This window comes from Hippopotamus amphibius, chromosome 5, assembly GCF_030028045.1.
Source record: "Hippopotamus amphibius kiboko isolate mHipAmp2 chromosome 5, mHipAmp2.hap2, whole genome shotgun sequence".
NCBI classification, from domain to species: domain Eukaryota; kingdom Metazoa; phylum Chordata; class Mammalia; order Artiodactyla; family Hippopotamidae; genus Hippopotamus; species Hippopotamus amphibius.
In genome coordinates this window covers 117647956-117668003 of record NC_080190.1, presented here as the reverse complement: position 1 = coordinate 117668003, position 20048 = coordinate 117647956, and the positions used below count along the sequence as shown (strand labels likewise).

Sequence of the window (20048 nt, the reverse complement as noted above, 5' to 3'; positions counted from 1 at the left end):
TATAAGGTTAGGTTGTTTGTTTGATAATTTTCTTGTTTCTTAAGGTAGGACTGTATTGCTATAAACTTCCCTCTTAGAACTGCTTTTGCTGCATCCCATAGGTTTTGGGTTGTTGTATTTTCATTGTCGTTTGCTTCTAGATATTTTTTGATTTCCTCTTTAATTTCTTTAATGATTTCTTGGTTGTTTAGTAGTGTATTGTTTAGCCTCCATGTGTTTGTATTTTTTGCAGTTTTTTTCCTGTAATTGATATCTAGTCTTATGGCGTTGTGGTCTGAGAAGATGCTTGATATGATTTCAATTTTCTTGAATTTGCCGAGGTTTGATTTGTGACCCAAGATGTGATCTATCCTGGAAAATGTTCCATGTGCACTTGAGAAGAAGGTGTATTCTGTCATTTTTGGATGGAATGTCCTATAAATATCTGTTAAATCGAGATGGTCTAATGTGTCATTTAAAGCTTGTATGTCTTTATTTATTTTCTGTCTGGATGATCTGTCCATTGATGTAAGTGGGGTGTTCAAGTCTCCCACTATTATTGTGTTACTGTTGATGTCCCCTTTTATAGCTGTTAGCATTTGCCTTATGTATTGAGGTGCTCCTATGTTGGGGGCATAGATATTTACCATTGTGATATGTTCTTCTTGAATGGATCCCTTGATCATTATGTAGTGTCCTTCCTTGTCTCTTTTAATAGTCTTTACTTTAAAGTTCCTGTCACACTTTTAGTGAGCTGGCTGCATGGTCATCCTTGATGCTTCCTTTTTGTAATGATAGCAAATAATTACATAGTTCAGTTGATTCTAACACCTGAACCTCAAATAAGTGTACTGTTCTCTAATTCCACAGAGATTATTTTCTGTAGGCCTCCATTGTCTTTTACTTAGATTTTTTTTCTAGCGTTCTTTTTTTTATAGTCTACCCTCCTCTAAGTCTCTGCATTGCCTCTTGATATCCTTCCAAAACCCAAATCTGATTGTGTTAGTCTCTGCTTCAAACCTTTCAGTGGCTTCTTGTTTCCTGTGTGTTGGTTTTACTCTTTTATTTCTTTTACCAGATTGTTTTGGCTCTTCCTGTCTTGTACTCCTGTGGGATTGGCTTTCCCCTTGAAGAATAGTTTTTGAACTTGTTCATCTCTGTTTTACTGCAGTGGCACGCCAGCTTTCCTGCCATTTACATATCCATTGCCTACCGCAATGTCTGGTACTTTGGTGCTTAGGGAAGATATTTCGAATGAATGAATGAAGGTCCCCATTGCAAAAATAAACAATTCTGTTAGATGTGTAGAATTTAATTTTGATGGTTTGTTTCTTTTATTGCCAGCTGAAGTAATAATTATTTTTGATGCACATTGAATCTTAGTAAATAATAATGTATAATTTGACTAATTTTGTACCTTAGTAACATTCAGTTACTGATTTCTTGCCTGAATAATTGTGGCCTTAAGATTAGGCCAAATACTTAATTTTTGACATTAGGGAAAATGTAAAATAATTTGGCAACAGTTTTCCTTAAGTGGTCTCATCTAGGAATTATAAAACAAACTGGTCTAAAAAACAAACTGGTCTAAAATTATATGATGTACACTACCAGATGTAAATAGATAGCTAGTGGGAAGTTGCTGCATAACATAGGGGGATCAACTGGATGATGGGTGATGACTTAGAGGACTGGGTTAGGGAGGGAGGGGATATGGGAATATATGTATAAATATAGCTGATTCACTTTGGTGTACCTCAAAAACTGGTACAACAGTGTAAAGCAATTATTTTCCAATAAAGAGCTTTAAATAAATAAATAAGTAAAATTATAGGTTGAATTAAAGCTCTGTGACATTGTACTTTGAGTAATTAAGCATAGTAGCTATCAGTAATATATAAACTGGCAATATTTGTTTTAGCCAATGAAGACAGTCTATTAATAGACAATCTGTTAATCATTGTAAAAGTCATGTCAGTGGCACAGCTGTCATGTACCACTGCATTTTTATGATTTTGTAAATTCATTTCTGTTAGATGATGTTGACATGCATGGGTAATGCTTATCCGTTGTGGCTTCTTCCACCATTTATACCTCTTACGAAAGTATAAGACTTCCGCAATTCTTAATCTACAAGACTTCTCTTACTTCAGATACCAACTGCAGGTTTGCGGTCCACAGGCCATACTCACTTCTGACCAGCTGTTTCTGCCACCTCCTCAAGTTTGATAACTCACTAGAATGACTTCCAGAGCTCAGGAAAGTGCTATACTTACCATTACAGTTTTATTATAGTAAAAGGATACAAATCAGCTGGCCAAAGGGAGAGACGCATAGAGCCAGGTCAGGAAGGGTCTAAACATGAAGCTTCTCTAAGCCTCAGGGATGTGTCACCCTTCTAGCACATCAATATATGACTGTATAGAGTATTGCCAACCAGGATGCTCACCTGAGCTTTGGTGTCCAGAATTTTTACTGGGGTTTCATTGTATAGGCATGAATGATTGAATCATTGTCCATGTGGCTTAGTCTCCAGACCTCCTACTTTCCTGAGGTCAGGCTGATGTCTCATGGGTAAAAGTTCCAACCCTCCGGTTACATGTTTGATCTTTTTGGTGTGACTGGTCCCCATCTGTGTCATCTCTTTGGCATAAACTATCTAGGGGCTCATTGTGAGTCACCTTATTAGTATTAACTTAAAGGTATGTTTTGGGAACTATCATGAGTAACAAAGACACTCTCATCACTCAGAAAGTTCCCAGAATTCAGAATTTACCTCCCAGAAACCAGAGACAAAGGCTAGCCAGATTCTTTATTAGATACAGCATGTACATGGTTTAGTCCATATAAGCTGATGAAATGGTTTCCTTGATAAGGAATTTGTTAGAATTAGTGATATTTTATGAAATTATGAAAGAATCAGCTGAAAATGATCTGTAAAAGCAAATGATATCTTCCATCTCCCTAAACCATTTATAGGCATAGTATTTATGATTCTTTTATTTAAAAAAATTCTTAGACTTCTCTTACTGGCTCATTTTCTTGTTAAATAACCATAAATGAGAAATGCTTCCATTAGTCTTTTAAATTTAGTTCTATCATACCTCAAAGATCATCTCCTAATCCTTTCTCTTCTTTAGAGAAGTTGAATATTTTCACCTAGACTGGTTGAGCATAATTCCTTTGATTTTGGTGTTTTATATCTTGAACACATTTTTAATAGATGAAATTATGCAGTTAATACTTTCAACATTTTTTCATACATAAATATATTTTGCCCCAGCATTCATAGATTTTCTGCACTGCTTTTGAAATATAGTTCCTGGCTCAATGATAAGGACCAGAGCATTGCTCTATTTGAGGGTTTTTTCCCTCTATTTTCCATTAAAGAAATAAAGGAAAACGTGCACATGATAAAAAAATTAAAAAGAACACAGAACTATATAGCAGGAGAATCGGTGATCCTCCCAACCTTGTCCTCCAGCAGTCTCTCTTGTTCAGCAGTTTCTTTTTCTTCCTTTCTTTCTTTCTTTCTTTCTTTCTTTCTTTCTTTCTTTCTTTCTTTCTTTCTTTCTTTCTTTCTTTCTCTCTCTCTCTCTCTCTCTCTCTCTCTCTCTCTCTTCTTTCTCCTTCCTTCCTTCCTTCCTTCCTTCCTTCCTTCCTTCCTTCCTTCCTTCCTTCCTTTCTTTCTTTCTTTCTTTCTTTCTTTCTTTCTTTCTTTCTTTCTCTTTCTTTCTTTTTCTTTCTTTCCTTTTCTTTCTTTCTTTCTTTTTTTTCTTCTTCAGTTCTTTATTGGAGTATAATTGCTTTACAATGTTGTGTTAGTTTCTTCTGTGTAACAAAGTGAATCAGCTGTATTTATAAATATATCCCAATATCCCCTCCCTCTTGAGCCTCCCTCCCACCCTCCCTATCCACCCCTCTAGGTAATCACCAATCACTGAGTTGATCTCTCTGTGTTATGCAGCAGCTTCCCACTAGCCATCCATTTTACATTTGGTAGTGTATATATGTCAGTGCTGCTCTCTCACTTCGTCCCAGCTTCCCCTTCCCCCCAGCTTCCCCTTCCCCCCATGTCCTCAAGTCCATTCTCTGTGCCAGACCAGCTCTGCGACTCCGGGCGAATGACGGGTACCGCAAGCTTAAAGAAACACAGACACAGATTTAAGAGAAAGATGGGACCGGGGGAATCAAGATCTCTAGGATCAAGAGCCTCGCTGATTCATCCCACAGTTGCTTTTATTGAGCTCTGGGGCATTCCAGAAGCAAGATAGCCTAAGGTTCTCACACTCCCAGTTTCCTCCCACAATCAAGGTTATCTTGGAAGTAAACAAACAAAGTCCTCACATGTTTTGGGGCAGTGATCTTTGTTTGCCTCCTGGGTCCGGATCTGAGCTGGGCGTGGAGAGCAAAGCAGCCCTGGGGGCAGGAGACCTCTCTCAGAAGGAGTAAGGGTCTGTGCCCCACCCCTGTTGGCCCCTCTGTGACTGCCGGTCTTAGGTTGTTCCTCCCCTGAGGAATCTTACCCGTCTCTGGCTAACCAGCCATCCTCCCGGGCCAAACAGGGTGATATGAGGTGTGCAAGTGAGGAAGGGGCTGCGTCCCTAGAGAGGGTCAGTTTTCTGTTTCCATGGTAGCCTATGCCCCCATGGCCTCCACACCCAGCACCCTTAGTTCCTCCGCTGCTCAAGCAGGACATCCTGCATCCAGTTGCTCGGCCCACATACTTTAATTACTTTTAGTAACATTTTCAAGGTTTCAGAAAGACTTCTGAATGTTTTCCCACATGTCTGCATCTTTATTCTTGCCCTGCCACTAGGTTCATCAGTACCATTTTTTTAGATTCCACATATGTGTGTTAGCATACGGTATTTGTGTTTCTGACTTACTTCACTCTGTATGACAGACTCTAGGTCCATCCACCTCAGTACAGATAACTCAGTTTCATTCCTTTTTATGGCTGAATAATATTCTATTGTATATATGCAGTTTCTTACATACAGTTTCATGACTAGACTGTGCACACATGTTTATAGCCCTCTCTTCTTTTGCTGTATATGGTAGCTTAGATCTTGTGCGTTTGAAGATACCACTTCTGTGACTTACATTATAGGGATGTGACCATGACCTCTTGAGATTAAAAAGTACAAGTCAAATGGGTTTTTTGTAAGAATGTCTTTATAGCTGAAGTTTGAGTTCAGTGTTTCTTCAAAGTAGTCGCATCTCTTGATACGTAAACTGCTTATGGAGGGGCTTATTATTTCCTATAATTTGTCCTTTGATTATTTTTACATAATACTTTCTCATGTAATATAATAATGAAAAGAAGAAACTAAGTGATTGTAAAATATTTATTATGAGTGCTATGTCAGAAGATAAATTAATTTTAAAAAGATTATACCCTGTAGTTTTAAATATTTAACCTACAGCTACTATGGAAACCAAATATTTCTGATTGCTGTAGTTCTGAAACATAATGTTAACTTAGAGTCACTGATGTTGTACTTGGTGAAGTGACATCACTTCAGATGACCCTAAGATGACACTAATGCTTTACTTGCCACTAGAACCATCAGAAGACAGCTGCTCTGAAAAAGTAAGTCTCACCATATTTCTCAGCTCATTAAGCCAGTTAGGATGCCATTGTTAATGCTTAGTTTTAAGTGAACAGAATATTTAAATTGTTCCATACAGTTCTTAATTTTATTTCTATGGCCTACCTCTAATACCATAAAATATTGGTACCAGATGACAAAAATAAGAATTAAAAAGTTAGTATTTTCTGTTGACTAAACATTTAATTAATAAAAATTTAAATAATTTCAAAGGCATTATGTACTTTTCTTGTGTTTTAAGACAATTATTACAAATACTATTGGAATTAATAGTAAAAAGCAAATAATGATAAAATTGAACTTTGTATGAACAATAATTATAGATGAAAATGAACCAGATTTTTCTTTCTTTTCTTCCACATAAACCCACCAAGCAGAGTTGAAAATCAGCAGTAAAAGTCACCTTAAACACATGACTTACAAAGCTGTAAATTACTTGTTCCGCTGAGTAGGAAAGCTGAGCATGTTGGGAAGGGCATCATCCTTGTAGCATTGTTTTCCTTTCCACCTTGACACAACAGAGCATCCATTGTGACCCTGTGTAACTAGAGATAGTAACTCTGGTTACTAGTTATTATGCTTACTCTTTCTATGCAATCAGAGTACTAAAAGCAGAAATGAAATACTAAGAACAGTGTTTCTTCTCTTTATCCTTCCTGTTACTCAGGCATTCTTTCATATATTCATTTACATGTTTATTCAGTGAACATTTTTTGAGTACAAGTTGTATGCCAGGAATTATAGAATTGAATAAAGCATGGACCTTGCCTTCATGGATTTTATAGTTTAATTTCATATATGATACTCCATTCTGAATGTGAGAATCAAACCATTTTTCTGTTTAGGCTTAAATTCTATATCTTTAAAAATAAGGTTTCTAAATTTCCTTTGTGAGGAAAGAGTGCCTTTCTAGGATGATTTAAAGTTCCAAGTGTATGGGATGCTTTAGACTCTTTTGGAAGAGAGTTGAGAGCATGAGTGAGAGGTGTCTCTAAAGAATTGTCTGTTATATCCTCTGTCATCAGTAGTTAAACAGGCTAGAAATGTTTATGAAGAGAATTTGGGTGTTTATGGTAGAAAGGGGTATTTAGTATTGCATAAAAATCAGTAGACATCCATTTATATTTATACTACTTTGGCCTTTTTGCCCCTGAAGTATTTTGGTGATGTAATAAGGCTGTGATATGACACAGTCATGATAAGTTTCCATCATTTAGCTGCATTGTGAGGAATAAGGCACAAAAAATGATAATATCCTTGTTGGTTTATTACCTATAGTCAGTTATTTCATCTATATTTCTTGTAGCTGATTCTCTAAGGAAACTTTTTATTTTGTTCAGAAATAATATTTTATGCTATAGAATTGTATAGGAGGACTAAAAACATTGAGGGGGCTTCAGAAATTGAAATACTAGTCTGATATCTGTGCTGCTTGATATAGTATTTTACTATTAAATATATTTAAAAGTATGTACTTTGATTTTAAGTTTCATCAAGATGTAATTTATATAACATGAAGTTTACCCATTTAACTTGTACAATTCAGTGGTTTTCAGTGTATTTACAAGCTGTGTCTCCATCACTGTTGTCATCACCCCAAAATATAATTTGATTTTTGAACTCTTGAGTAAGGAAATCCTACTCAAAATGGATATTTTTCTTAAAAAACTAAGGTTTGGGACTTCCTTGGTGGCGCAGTGGTTAAGAATCTGCCTGCCAATGCAGGGGACATGGGTTCGAGCCCTGGTCCCAGAAGATCCCACATGCTGTGGAGCAACTAAACCTGTGCACCACAACTACTGAGCCTGTGCTCTAGAGCCTATGCTCCACAACAAGAGAAGCCAACGCAATGAGAAGCCTGCACACTGCAATGAAGAGTAGCCGCTGCTGGCCTCAACAAGAGAAAGCTCTTGTGCAGCAACTAAGACCCAACACAGCCAAAAGATAAATAATTAAAAAAAAAAAACCCAAAAAACTAAGGTTTTTTTAGAGTTTCTGTTTGGGATGATGGAAAAACTCTGGAAGTGGATAGTGTGGTGGTTGCACAACATTTTGAATGTACTTAATGCCAGTGAATTGTATGCTTGAAAATGGTTAAAATGGTAAATTTTATGTCATGTATGCTTTACCACAGTAAAAATTAATATCCATTTGTATGAAATCAGAATTGGTGGCTTAAATTTAAAAGTTTTTGGAAATTTCAGCCTAAGCCATGCATGGCCCTAACAATTTTTTTCGAACATGTTATATTCAATATTCTGTGATAAACCATAATGGAAAGGAATATGAAAAAGTATATATATATATGTATAATGGAATCACTTTACAGCAGAAATTAACACAACACTGTAAATCAACTATACTTCAATAAAATTTAAAAAATTATGTTATAACATGGATATTCTTATATGTTAAAAAATCACATTAATTTTTGCAGACTGAATAACAGACGTTAAAGTTGTAGGTATTTTAAAAGAAATTTCAGTAGAATTAAATGAAGAAGTAAAGGTTTAGGTAAGGTGTTTCTTTGCTTTAATTTTGCTGTCCTTCAAAAAGCAAGATGGCTGGGCTTCCTAGGTGGCGCAGTGGTTAAGAATCCGGCTGCCAATGCAGAGGACATGGGTTCGATCCCGGCTCCAGGAAGATCCCACATGCCACGGAGCAACTAAGCCTGTGTGCCAAAAAAAAAAAAAAAAAAAAAAAAAAAAGCAAGATGGCAAACGATGCAGGACCATTTATCCAAAGGGGAAGAAGTAAATATAACACACACAGTAGTATGAAGATATCTTTTTATAGGTGTGTAAAAAGTCTCTGGAAGGAGACAGATACAGTAATGTTGGTTTTTCTGGGCAGGAGAACTGGGTGGCTGGAGTTCATGGGTGGGAGGGATATTTTCCATTACATGAATGTATTACCTACTGAAACATTTCAAATAAAAAATTTATTATCCTGATCCAAGTCTCAGAATCATCATGACTGTGTTCCTTCTTACCCTGCTTTGTTACAGGAGCTTGTATTAAAATTGAGATTGGGTTGTAATTGAGCTACATTGCTTAAGAAGTTTTTTCTTTCCAGGAATTGACTATGGATTAAGTTTACCACTTGGGGAAGACTATGAACGGAAGAAACATAAACTAAAAGAAGAATTGCGGCAAGATTACAGACGCTACCTTACTCAGGTAATGAGTTCTACTAACGAGTTTGTTTTTATGTTGCAAAATTTACTTCCTAAATTTGTTTTCCTAAGGTTTTAGTCATATGCATTAACTTTTAGGTTTTTAATGTTATCTGGCAGTGGGGTATTGTAGCAAAAGTTAAGTGCCTTGTATGACATTGATAGAAAAAAAAAAGGGTGCTGAGAACTGTGCCACGGTGTTAACACACACTTGTGGCATTGGGTTCCAGTTTTAAATGAGATTGTAAATTCTTGTTGTTCATGTTTTGTGTAAAGTTGTTGTGTTTTAAAATAGCCCAGGAATGATTTCCTACTACTCCCCTTCCCTCAGCCATGTGTTAAAATGATATATGGAGTTCTAGTTGCTAATTATTTTCCTATGAGCTAAACTTATAAAACTTCATTCAGCATATTTTCTTAACCCCCAGTCTTTGCTTTATAGTTTAATCTATTTAGTGGAACTCTTGTTTTAAGTATATTTTGTTAAATTATGTAATAGCTAAACTAATGATTTATTGTAAGTTTTAAAATGCAGTTTACTTACTAGGTTATAAACATATCTAAATAGTCATGATGTTTCTAGTCAGCTCAAGATATTCTTTAGTTTTTTTCTACTTTTTAATGTTTATTCCAAGTATATAAATGGTCTCTTATTTATTCTGGTTTATACATAGAGAGAAAGGACTTTGAATACATTTTACCAATGGTTTGTTTCCCTTGACTTTAGGGTATTACACAAGCAAAAAGAAAGGTAGGGTTGCCTGCAAAATGTTCTCCTTTAATCATTTGCATTTATGATATTGTTCTCAAACTAATAAAATAGCTTCATTTGTGATTCAGAGACTTTTGAATGGCGCTATTTTGTATTTTGGATCCTTGCTTTTAGCAAAACGACAGTCTGTACATTATAAGTTTCCATTAATGCAATCAAGCATTCTTTTTGATTCCTGCTTTGCATTTGTTTTTACTTTCTTATGCATCTTTTAGAAATATTCTGCAGCTGTTGTAAATCTATTTATTTTCAGCATGCCATGCCAGTTTCTGTTCTTCAAAATAATTATAATTATGCTAATCACATTAAGATTAGTAAAATAATAGAATATTCAAGATATTCTAAGACATTTTTGAACCGTGTGTTGTCAGTCTGGATTACTCGATATTTTTGCACCCAAACCTGTGGATTACATTTGTAAATTTATATTGGAAAGCAAGATGTTTTATAAAACTGTTTTTAAAATGAATCTCACACACCTATTAATCATTCAGCCAACACTTTTTAAACAATTCAGAAAGTGATAACTCTTAACAAGACAGATATAATGATCAGGAAAGGCCTCAAGGTATTATTTTGTAAGACGTTATAAGGTAGGTAGAATTTGGGTATTGTAGAGGGTGAACGGAGGAGAGGAAGCTTTTCAGATGGAGAGTAGTAGAACGAAGAAGGACTTGGTGGGCAGGCAGACTTTAAGCTGTGTGAGTGAGATGTGTTAGCTTTATCAGCCTGACTTACAGTAGACTTTTTTTTTTTGAGGGTAATAAGAAATAATGATGTAGATAGAATAGGATAGATTAGAAGACAGTAGATTTTTGATTTGATATGTGATAGACAGTGGTGAAACATTATATCTGTGTGAGGAGCTTGATAAATTTACTTTAGGACAGTTAGACACTCTTATCTTGTTGTCTTAAACTACTGCTGCAGATTTTTGACTGATCTCCTTGCACTGATTTTCAGTCTCTTCTCCATGCTGCTTTCCAGAATGATCCTGTTCTTACCGATTTAAATTCTTCAGTGTTTCCTCACTGCCTTCAAGAAAAAAATCCAAATTCCTTCGTGTGACACAGGAAGTCTTTCATGTTTCAGTTGCCTCCCTGGCCTTGTGCCTGGTTATCCTCTCCCCTTCCTACTGCTACGTATTGGGTGGGGTTTCCTCTGGTATCTACTGTTTTCACTTGCGGATTTTACATTGCTTTATAGATGCAAGGTTTTAAAAAAGAATAGCATTGAGAAGTATAAGAAGAAATTGCCTTTATGAAAGAGAAGAATCAAGGAGCACAAATCTTTAAATTCAAAGGGATGTGAAGGAGTTTTTGGTGTTGGATTATTAAGAATATAATTGTGGTAGAGGAACACTAGTCCTTAATATGACAGAGACAATTTTTGGTTGACATCTGAGAAGGTGGGGGTGGAGAAGAAAGCAAGGGAAAAAGAAAATTACATAGGACATGGGGAGGTAGCTGCAGTGGTTTCCCTGACCCCTGGAATATGTACAGTTTCCAAGTCCCATTCTTTTTGGATTTCCCTTGTGGCTTCCACACTTTTGGATTGCATGGATATTTAAGTTAAAAAATAATCAAATCTTAAACTTTTGCCAAAAGAGCCACTAAAAGAAATAACTACCACCTTCTTTCTGGTTTTTAGAATAAAAGACACTTAACCGTCTGACAACACAAAAAGAACATATTCTCAAAAGAACAGTTTTTAAACTGAATCAGTAAATTTGTATTTTCAGCCCAGACCTCTCTTCTGAGCCTCAGACTCTTCTAGTTGGCTGCCTGTTCGACATTTTCACCTAGAAATCTAGTGGGTGTCTTGTGTTGAACCTGTCTAAAAGGAAAGTCCAGATTTCCTTTCTTCCCACTCCCATTCCCTAGAACCTGTACTACCTGTAGCCTATTCTTTTTATTTTTTAATCACAGCACTTACCATCTTCTAACATACCATATGGTTACTCTTCATTATGTTCATTATTGTCAATTTCCCCTGCTGGAATGTAAGCTTTAGGAAGGCAAGGATCTTTTTTCTTCACTGATGAGCCCCAGATGTATCAAACAGTTTAGACATATTAGGCACTCAATATTTATTAAATGAATAAGTGAATGATTAACATTCAGCTTTTTGGAAAAGCTCACTATGTTGTCCTTATTTATTTTTTTTCATTTTACTGAAAAGTACAAACATCATCATGAACCCATGTTGGGAGTAGGGAATTGTCTAATGAAGGAGTAAGGATGCAATATCTCTATATGCTCAAGATAAGAACTCTGAATATATTTTTTGGTACATGTATAATTCTACAAAATGGCTAGGTTTACAGTATACTTTGATATATAGGGATCAAACTAACTCAGGGATCTAGTCATGTGTCATATTGTTTCCATTGACAAATAAGCTTAGAATTAACTTTTGTAGCACAACTTATCTGTAAATTCAGATTTAATGAAACCTTATTAATCAGTTTTAGTAATTACTTTGTTCCCATAATGTTTTGAATGGAACTCTATTGTAGTACATTATATTGTAGTTGTTTGTTTCCCTGTTTGTTTCTCCAGCTGAATTGTATATCTCTTAAATATAGGGAACATGTGCTTATCTTTGCCTCCCTACCTCCTGTAAAAGTAACTGGAAAGTAATCGATGGTCAATAATTGCTTGTTTCATGAATAAATAAAAGGCATGGAATTACACCGTTTAATAAGTATTGATTGATTTAATCCTCATAACCTAGTGATGTAGATGCCATTATTCCTGTTTTACAAAGAAACAGAGGCAGAGAAGTAAAGTAACTTCTCCAGATTATTTGACTACTAAGGAACATTACCAGAAAATTGGGGGTTGTGTAATTTTTTAGAAATCCCTTGTGTTTGTTTTATAGTGTTCAAAGAGATTTTACATTTTTTTATCCTCCTTGATCCTATACCAGCTTTGGTAAGGCAGAGCAGATACCATTCTCATTTTGCAGAAGAAGAAAGTCTACATCAGGGAGATTAAGTGACTTGCTCAGTGTTGCACATCTGAGAAGTGTTGGGGGTGGTCCTAGAGCCCAGGTCTTTGGATTCCTAGTCTGATGCTCTGTCTGCCACACTGCATTACCTAAATTATACCTAATGAGCAAGAATGGAGAGGCACGTAAAGAAATAATGTTCATAGTTTATGTCTGCTGGCATTTAAATATCCACTAATGTAATTGCAGGGAAATCAGAAAATTCTTTTTTCTAATTACTTTTGATATAGTCTCTATACATTTGTAGTTTCTATCTTCATCTCCATTTTATTCTGTTGCTCTGTATAATCTAATAATATACAATGTAAAGATACAATTATGAAACATTTTATAAAGGCAATTAGGTAATATGTTTTTTTAATGTGTATATATACAGAAAAATTTTCTATCCACGAGTGAAACAGATCCATCTACTCTGGGAGTTTCTCTTCCTATTGGTGAGAGGTTATCTGCCAAGGTAGGTGGATAGGAGTAGTTATTGTGGGTAACAGTTTTATGAGGCATCAAAATCATAAAAGAACATACTCTTGATTTAAATGCAAACAAGATTACATCATTTCCCATACTTGATTTTTTCAAAATCTGTGGAGTCTTTAGTGCTGCTTAAAAAATGTTTTTGAATGTTACATTTGTAACCATGTAATACAATATATTTCTTTAGTATATTAATTGAATATTCAGAATTCATTTTTTTCAGCATTGGTTTCTAAGCTATAAAGCTCATGGTATATGACACAATTATCAGTGAGATGAGTGGATGGGAGAGTATACTGAGCTTTTATGTAGGTGACATCTGGGACTATTTGAATGTGTGTTCCTATCACAAATACATGTACATAATCTGAATAGGAGGTAGTGATTAAGCACTGTACACCTCTTGTAGAAACTCAGATTCCCAAGCTAGATCAGAATCATGACATAGTATATAAGGCAAACGGACAGTAAGTTCTAAAGACAGCCTTGCTTCTTTTAATACTTTTTTAGATTGTGCTATTTCATTGATGTTGAAGGTATTAGGGCTTAAGAACATTTCCTAATGCAACATATTTGTGTTTGAACAGAACCTTTATAATATTTTAGTTTCTATGATAATTTTACCTTTTTATGTTTAAAATATAACAAGGATCTTTCCTTAAACTTGGGAAAGAAATGGTTAGAAGCAGGTCTTCCAGGAGTGGGGTGGGGGACTGGAGGAAGGTGATGTCCCTGAGAAGGAAAGTAGGAAGGTAACCTGGTCAAATCTTGGAAACATGCTAATGACAGACCTCCTGGCAAACACATTCATGTACTTAGTGGCAGAGATTTATCTATGAATGCTTTGGGCAGAGTGCACCTGGATTTTCTAGGATTGCTGTTAGTAAGCAAACCTAGAATTCAGGGACTTAAATGGGGCATGACTCCCAGGAAGGTATCATCTAAGCCAAGTAACTACTCGAGTTTAAAGTGGAGGTGTTTCATAATCAGAGCCGCTCCCTCATATTAGAGACCTCATGTGTTTATCTGGACTTCAGCACGTAGTAAATCTTATTTTAATGTGGCAAGAATGGAAGTGGGGAATTGCATTGGTGGTCTCGGACCTCTTCCTGCTTCTTCTGTGCCTTACAACTACTTCTGTCCTTGAAATTATTAGTAAGGTTTGATTTTGGGTAAGATCTCTGATTTGTATGAGTCTGATTTGACATTAGGTACTTTTTCCTGTTATTGGAGTAACGTTGCCTTTTGGTTTTCTGTTTTAAGGAAAGGTTGAAACTTGAACGCAACAAAGAATACAATCAGTTTCTCAGGGATAAGGAAGAATCCATTGAAAAGTTCAGACAGGTAGAAAGGAGTGCTGAGGTAGGTTTTGTTTTTAAAGTAAATCTTTAACACTGCAGGTTGAATATTTGTACTTACTTGAAAATATTTTTATATGATTAGACATTTCACTTAATTTTTATATAAATATTTAAAAAGTTAAGCCAAATTGAACCAAACACAGGACATTTAAATATTTAATTTTGTAGATGGTTTTATCTCATATTGAAGATCTTACCCTACTTTTTAACTTTAACTTCATGGAGGAGATTTAATTTTAGAGATTTAAGTGATGTTTATTTTTTGTTTTTTAATGATTTTTTTAAATGTCAATTTTTATATTGAGAATTTTTAGCTCTGTGTGTGTGTGTGTGTGTGTGTGTGTGTGTGTGTGTTTAAACCCAGATTTCACTGTGGTTGATGTTCCTAGGGTCAAAATTTACTACCTTCTATATTCTTTGTGTTGAGAAGGAATTTAATTTGAAATATTTTGAAGCAATATTTAACTGTCAAAATGTGCCTAATATCTCCCTGGAATAGTTTATCCTCCCTTTTTGTAGCCATCTATCCATATTATGTTGCCTATTTATTTGGTATTTTTAAGTTTTATTAAAGAATAACACTTCCTTGAAGGTTTTTTCCTAAAGATAAGCTATTTCTTATGGGTGATTAAGCCTTGGAGTTGAGATGGTAAATAGATTAAGTATCATTTGAGAATTTAATTACCTTTTAAGAAATAGCATCTCATTAAGATCTTTTTCTTCTTTTTTTCTTTTTTAATTGACCAGCACAAGAATCAAAGAAGTAAAAAACCTATCAGTCAAGTTAAACCTGACTTACCTTCACAAATACAGTCATCTTGCGAAAATTCAGAGGGTCCTAGGAAAGATGTCTTAACTCCTTCAGAGGCGTATGAAGAGCTTCTAAACCAAAGACGGCTAGAAGAGGACAGATACCGAAAACTAGATGATGAAATTGAATTAAGGAATAATAGAAGAATCATTAAAAAAACTAATGAAGAAGTGGGCATTTCCGATAAAAAACATCAAAGGTTTGTCAGCAAAACTGACATTCCAGATAGAAGATTTCACAGGTTTAACGAGGATCATACTTTTGATAAACAGTATTATAGACCAGGCCAAGATCCTGAAGTAAGTGAAGAAATGGACGAGAGGTTTAGATATGAAAGTGATTTTGATAGAAGACTTTTGAGAGTGTATACAAATGACAGGTATTTACAACTTCATTTTTATTTTCTTTATTTGCGTAATATTACTGTTGTTAGGGAGATGCAGTTTCATTTGATTTACGTATCTGATTAATTCTAGGATGCTGTCAGTTTTAAGTTACAACATAATTTTATGTGCTACTGAAGGGACAAAGAAAACAACCCAAGATGGGGAGAAAGGGACCCCATTAAAAAGCTGGGACACTGAAAGGCTACAATCTTTATATAAAATTAAATGGGAAATGAACTTTCCTACAGAAGAGGACAGAAAAGAAACTTCCACTTCTCAACCTTGGCACTGAGTGGAGGGAGTAAAAAAGAACTTCCCTGAGAATTTGAACTATAAGCCAGTACTGATTCAGGTTTTCAGTCTGAATTCATGCTGCCAGTATTGTACAAAACAACCTGAGGCGAGACTTCAGAGTTATCTCATATCCATAGTGCCCCTAGGTGACTGGCAGGAGAAAAATAGCTTCTCCCTGCAATACTTGACTTACAACCAGGTCCAGGGCTATCCCAGTTTCAGATGTTAAGATGTGGGGAAAAAAGACACCTTAAAATAGATGAAATATAGTTTATTCCTTTAATGTTTCTATGCTCTTAATAAGTACTTTTATCAACTTGTTTTTAAGTTATTGAACATTTCTTTAAGTAAAATGGCGCTAAGTTTTTTTTGATCAGATTTTTAGATGCTTTTCAGTTCCTTTGGATGTTGTTTCTGTGATTATAATTTATTAATTGCTGCAATGGGGTCTTGTCATTTGTCTTTTTTTTTTTTTTCAATCTTTATTGTGTATAATATATAATAGCTTTACACTGTTGTGCTAGTTTAGTCATTTGTCTTAATACTTAAAACTTGCTGTATTTTAATCTAACTTTTGATTTGGAGATAGAAATGTGGTAGGATCTGATATTTTCATTGACTAGATTACCTGTTGGGATTAAATGTAAATGTTGATCAGTTCATGGGACCTGTTTCATTTCTTAATCCAAATAGATTATTTTAGTATTTTAAAAAATTTTCTGAGACATAATGCTACATATTCATTATTCTAATTATTAATAATCCTACACAGCCTTTGTAGTTCATCATCTACTCTTTATTCTATAGTTATTACGTCCTGCTCATCCAGCCTTTTTAATATTCACCCTTATTTAGGTAATTGGAGTGAAGGATTAGAATTTTGTAATGCCAATTATAGTTTATTTCTGATTTGGATCTAATTGTCCTTCAGAAAATGCTCCAAATTCTATAATGTGTTATGTTTGAAAATGTTTGTATCTGGAGTTAGTCAAAGGCTGCCTGAACTACAAGACGTCTCAGTTGGGGAAATACAGATATTCTTGGACTTTTGATATTGCCTTATTTGTACATGAGAACTTTTTTTTCTTATGGTGTCAGTTTACCTTTAGAGTGTAATGTAATGCATACCTTTTAAGTTTGGAATTTCAAAAAACTTATTATGATGGTTGCTGCTTTGTTTTTAATATATTTTAATCTGTTATTTTTGTAATTATACCCTGTGATAATCTTACACGTGAACTAACAAATTAATTTCAGCCTGATTATTTGAGAACGATCTTATTCTCTTATGTATCCCATGAACGAAATGGACTCTTTCTATATGTAATCTTCCCCAAGTAGTAGTTTTAGAACAGATTAAATATGTAGATGAGTGAGAATAGTTCCTGTTACACATTTTAATGTTTTTAACAATATTGCTTAAAAATGTAAATCACTATTATACATTTTGTTAATGTGTAAATTCTTACATCTCTAAATGTAAGGTTTTTCCACATGTGTCTCAATGGCAGTTGAAGTTAAAATTGAATTTCTGTATTTCAGATTTGTAGATTTCTTATTTCCAGCAAAAAAGAGAAGCTTTCACATTGAGCATTAATTAAATTTATTTAGTGGTCAGAGTGGTTGCTAGGAAAAACGACTCTACTTGTTAGTGAAATTTTTGAAACTAAAGAAATGTGTAACTTCATTTGATCTCTTGCTTTAACTATTCTTAGAACAGTTGTTCCTTGATATCTAAGGGAGATTGATTCCAGGACCCCTCACGGGTATCAAAATCTTTGGATGTTCATGTCCCTTATGTAAAATAGTGTAGTGTTTGTATGTAATCTCTCTTATGCTTTAAATCATCTCTACTTTGCTTATAATATGGGTTGGCCAAAAAGATGTTATGGAAAAACCTGAATGAATTTTTTGACCAATCCCGTATATAATCTAATGTAAATGCTATGTAAATAGTTGTAAGTGCTATATATTGATAAATAGTTACCTGTGTGTAGGAAATTCAAATTTTGCCTTTTGGAACTTTCTGGAATTTTTTTCCCCCCAAATATTTTCTATCTGAAATTGATTGAATCCACGGTTGCAGAACCCACAGGTATGGAGGGCTGACTATATATTGTAATCTTAACGAGAAGTTCTTGACAAAACATAATTACAACTGATGGTGAGAATTAGAAAATTCATTTGTCTAAATTTCCCGCGTTCTCTTTTTTCCTTCTAATAGTCAACATGTGATGAATTCTAGTTTTGATTTTTAGTAATTTTTGATTTTTAGGTTTTTGGTCTCAGTTCTTTTCTAATTACCCTATAAACTTTTCCATATACCATTATGTATTTAATTATTTATTTTTGTCTGCATTGGGTCTTTGTTGCTGTGCACGGGCTTTCTCTAGTTGCGGTGAGCAGGGGCTACTCTTCATTGCGGTGTGCAGCCTTCTCATTGCAGTGGCCTCTCTTGTTGCGGAGCATAGGCTCTAGGCATGTGGGCTTCAGTAGTTGTAGCATGTGGGCTCAGTAGTTGTGGCTTGTGGTCTCTAGAGTGCAGGCTCAGTAGTTGTGGTGAACGAGCTTAGTTGCTCCTTGGCATGTGGAATCTTCCTGGCCCAGGGCTCAAACCCGTGTCTCTTGCATTGTCAGGCAGCTTCTTAACCACTGTGCCACCAGGGAAGTCCCTATGTGTTTATTAATGAAATATTTTCCCCACTTTAATTGTGGGAAAGATAAAGCCCAGGAATGATTTTACTTTCCTTAACCAATCGTTAATCACTGGCAGTGTTTTAAAATACATAGTCAACAAAATGGTTAGTATTTAGCTTAACAGTTGCATTCTGTGTGCGTGTGCACGCACGTATGCATGCTTAATACATATTTGCCAATTTAAGTACATTTATAATGTTTTAGGAGCTTCCTGCAGTTGAATATAATAGTGTCTTACAGTACTTTGAAATTTAATGCTTTTAAAAACGATAGTCATCCTAGTCTTTATTAACTCGAGCTGCAGAAGTTAATACATTACCTTACTATGTTTTACTTTATAACCAATGTTAATGAGTAAAAGAAATTTTTAGCCTTCAAAATGCTGTGTTTTTAGTTTTTATGTGATTAATGCAGTTAGCACTTTCATTCTGTTTAACTCTTGATATCTGTTAGTTTGTAACCTTGATAGTTATTTAACAAAATTCTGAAATTACACTCCATCTGAAATTAGAATCTGAGATAGAGTTAGAATCTGACTCAATAGATTGAGTGCTTGCTTACTTAGTGAGCCATTCTAAGAAGTGTGCATGCTTAATATGTAAGATATAAATAAGGAGAAATGGCTTATTAGAACATGAGTTATTTAACTTGATATTACTTTTTTTCTTATAGTAGTTACTTTTTTATTTATCTTTGAAAGGGCCATTTTTATATTAATTATTTTCCCCACTTTAAAGATGGGATCAATATTAGAAAAACACTGTTATTGAATTAAAGTAAATATACAAATTGGAAAAGAAGAGAAAACTATGAGAAAAATGGTGACCAACATTTAAGAGCTCAGTAGTTTTCTTTTAACTTCTTTAGTCGAGAGTACCCCAGTAGCAGAGTTCATTCACATTAGAGAAATTTTTGATGTGAAAACAGGTGATGTAACCATTATAAATTAGGTGATTTCTTTTAAGTTAGGAGGAATTTGATTCTTTCTCCCTGTGAGTTGTGTCAGGACCAAAAGATGGTAAATTTTTTATTTTTATAATATGTCATTCTTGATAGTGTAAACGTAAATTTATTTCTGAAGTAGTTTTTTTGATTCTGTGGTTTATTAACAAAAAAGATAAGTTATTTATTATCATTTGGAAGTTGCTCATTCACATCTAAATTAGATGAAAATATCAGTGGTTTTAAACAACTTCCTTTTTTTCTGTAAGAGAGTAATTTTCTTTTTTTTTAAAGATAAACACATGTTAAGTTTTAGAGTAAACTTGGCCTCTAGCCTATACCTGGTTTCTTTGGGCATTGAGATTTGAATCTAATTAACTAGAATTACTGACCTGTGTCTTCAAGGAAATAGAAAAAGCTTTTTCCATTTAACATAGCTTTAACTTTTTTTTGATGGTAGGATGATGAAACTATTTTACATTTATTTTATTCCCTCAGTCAAATCTGATTTGATATGTCAAAGGAAATTA

General features: G+C 34.5%; 1 protein-coding gene across 11 annotated transcripts in view; it reads left to right on the top strand.

The window, feature by feature from the left end:
* CSPP1 (centrosome and spindle pole associated protein 1) overlaps positions 1–20048 on the top strand; it is a 195678-nt gene that overhangs the window by 92196 nt on the left and 83434 nt on the right. For 8 of the 11 annotated variants that reach the window (XR_009053644.1, XM_057734126.1, XM_057734124.1 and 5 more), the window contains 5 exons: positions 8670–8773; positions 9497–9520; positions 12930–13010; positions 14291–14389; positions 15136–15578. Coding sequence is in view for 10 of the 11 variants with exons in the window: in XM_057734126.1 (XP_057590109.1) it covers positions 8670–8773; positions 9497–9520; positions 12930–13010; positions 14291–14389; positions 15136–15578 (751 nt within the window). In the remaining variant the exon portion in view is untranslated. The remainder of the gene's footprint in view (positions 1–8669; positions 8774–9496; positions 9521–12929; positions 13011–14290; positions 14390–15135; positions 15579–20048) is intronic. The other 3 variants (XM_057734132.1, XM_057734130.1, XM_057734127.1) reach the window with 1 other exon arrangement.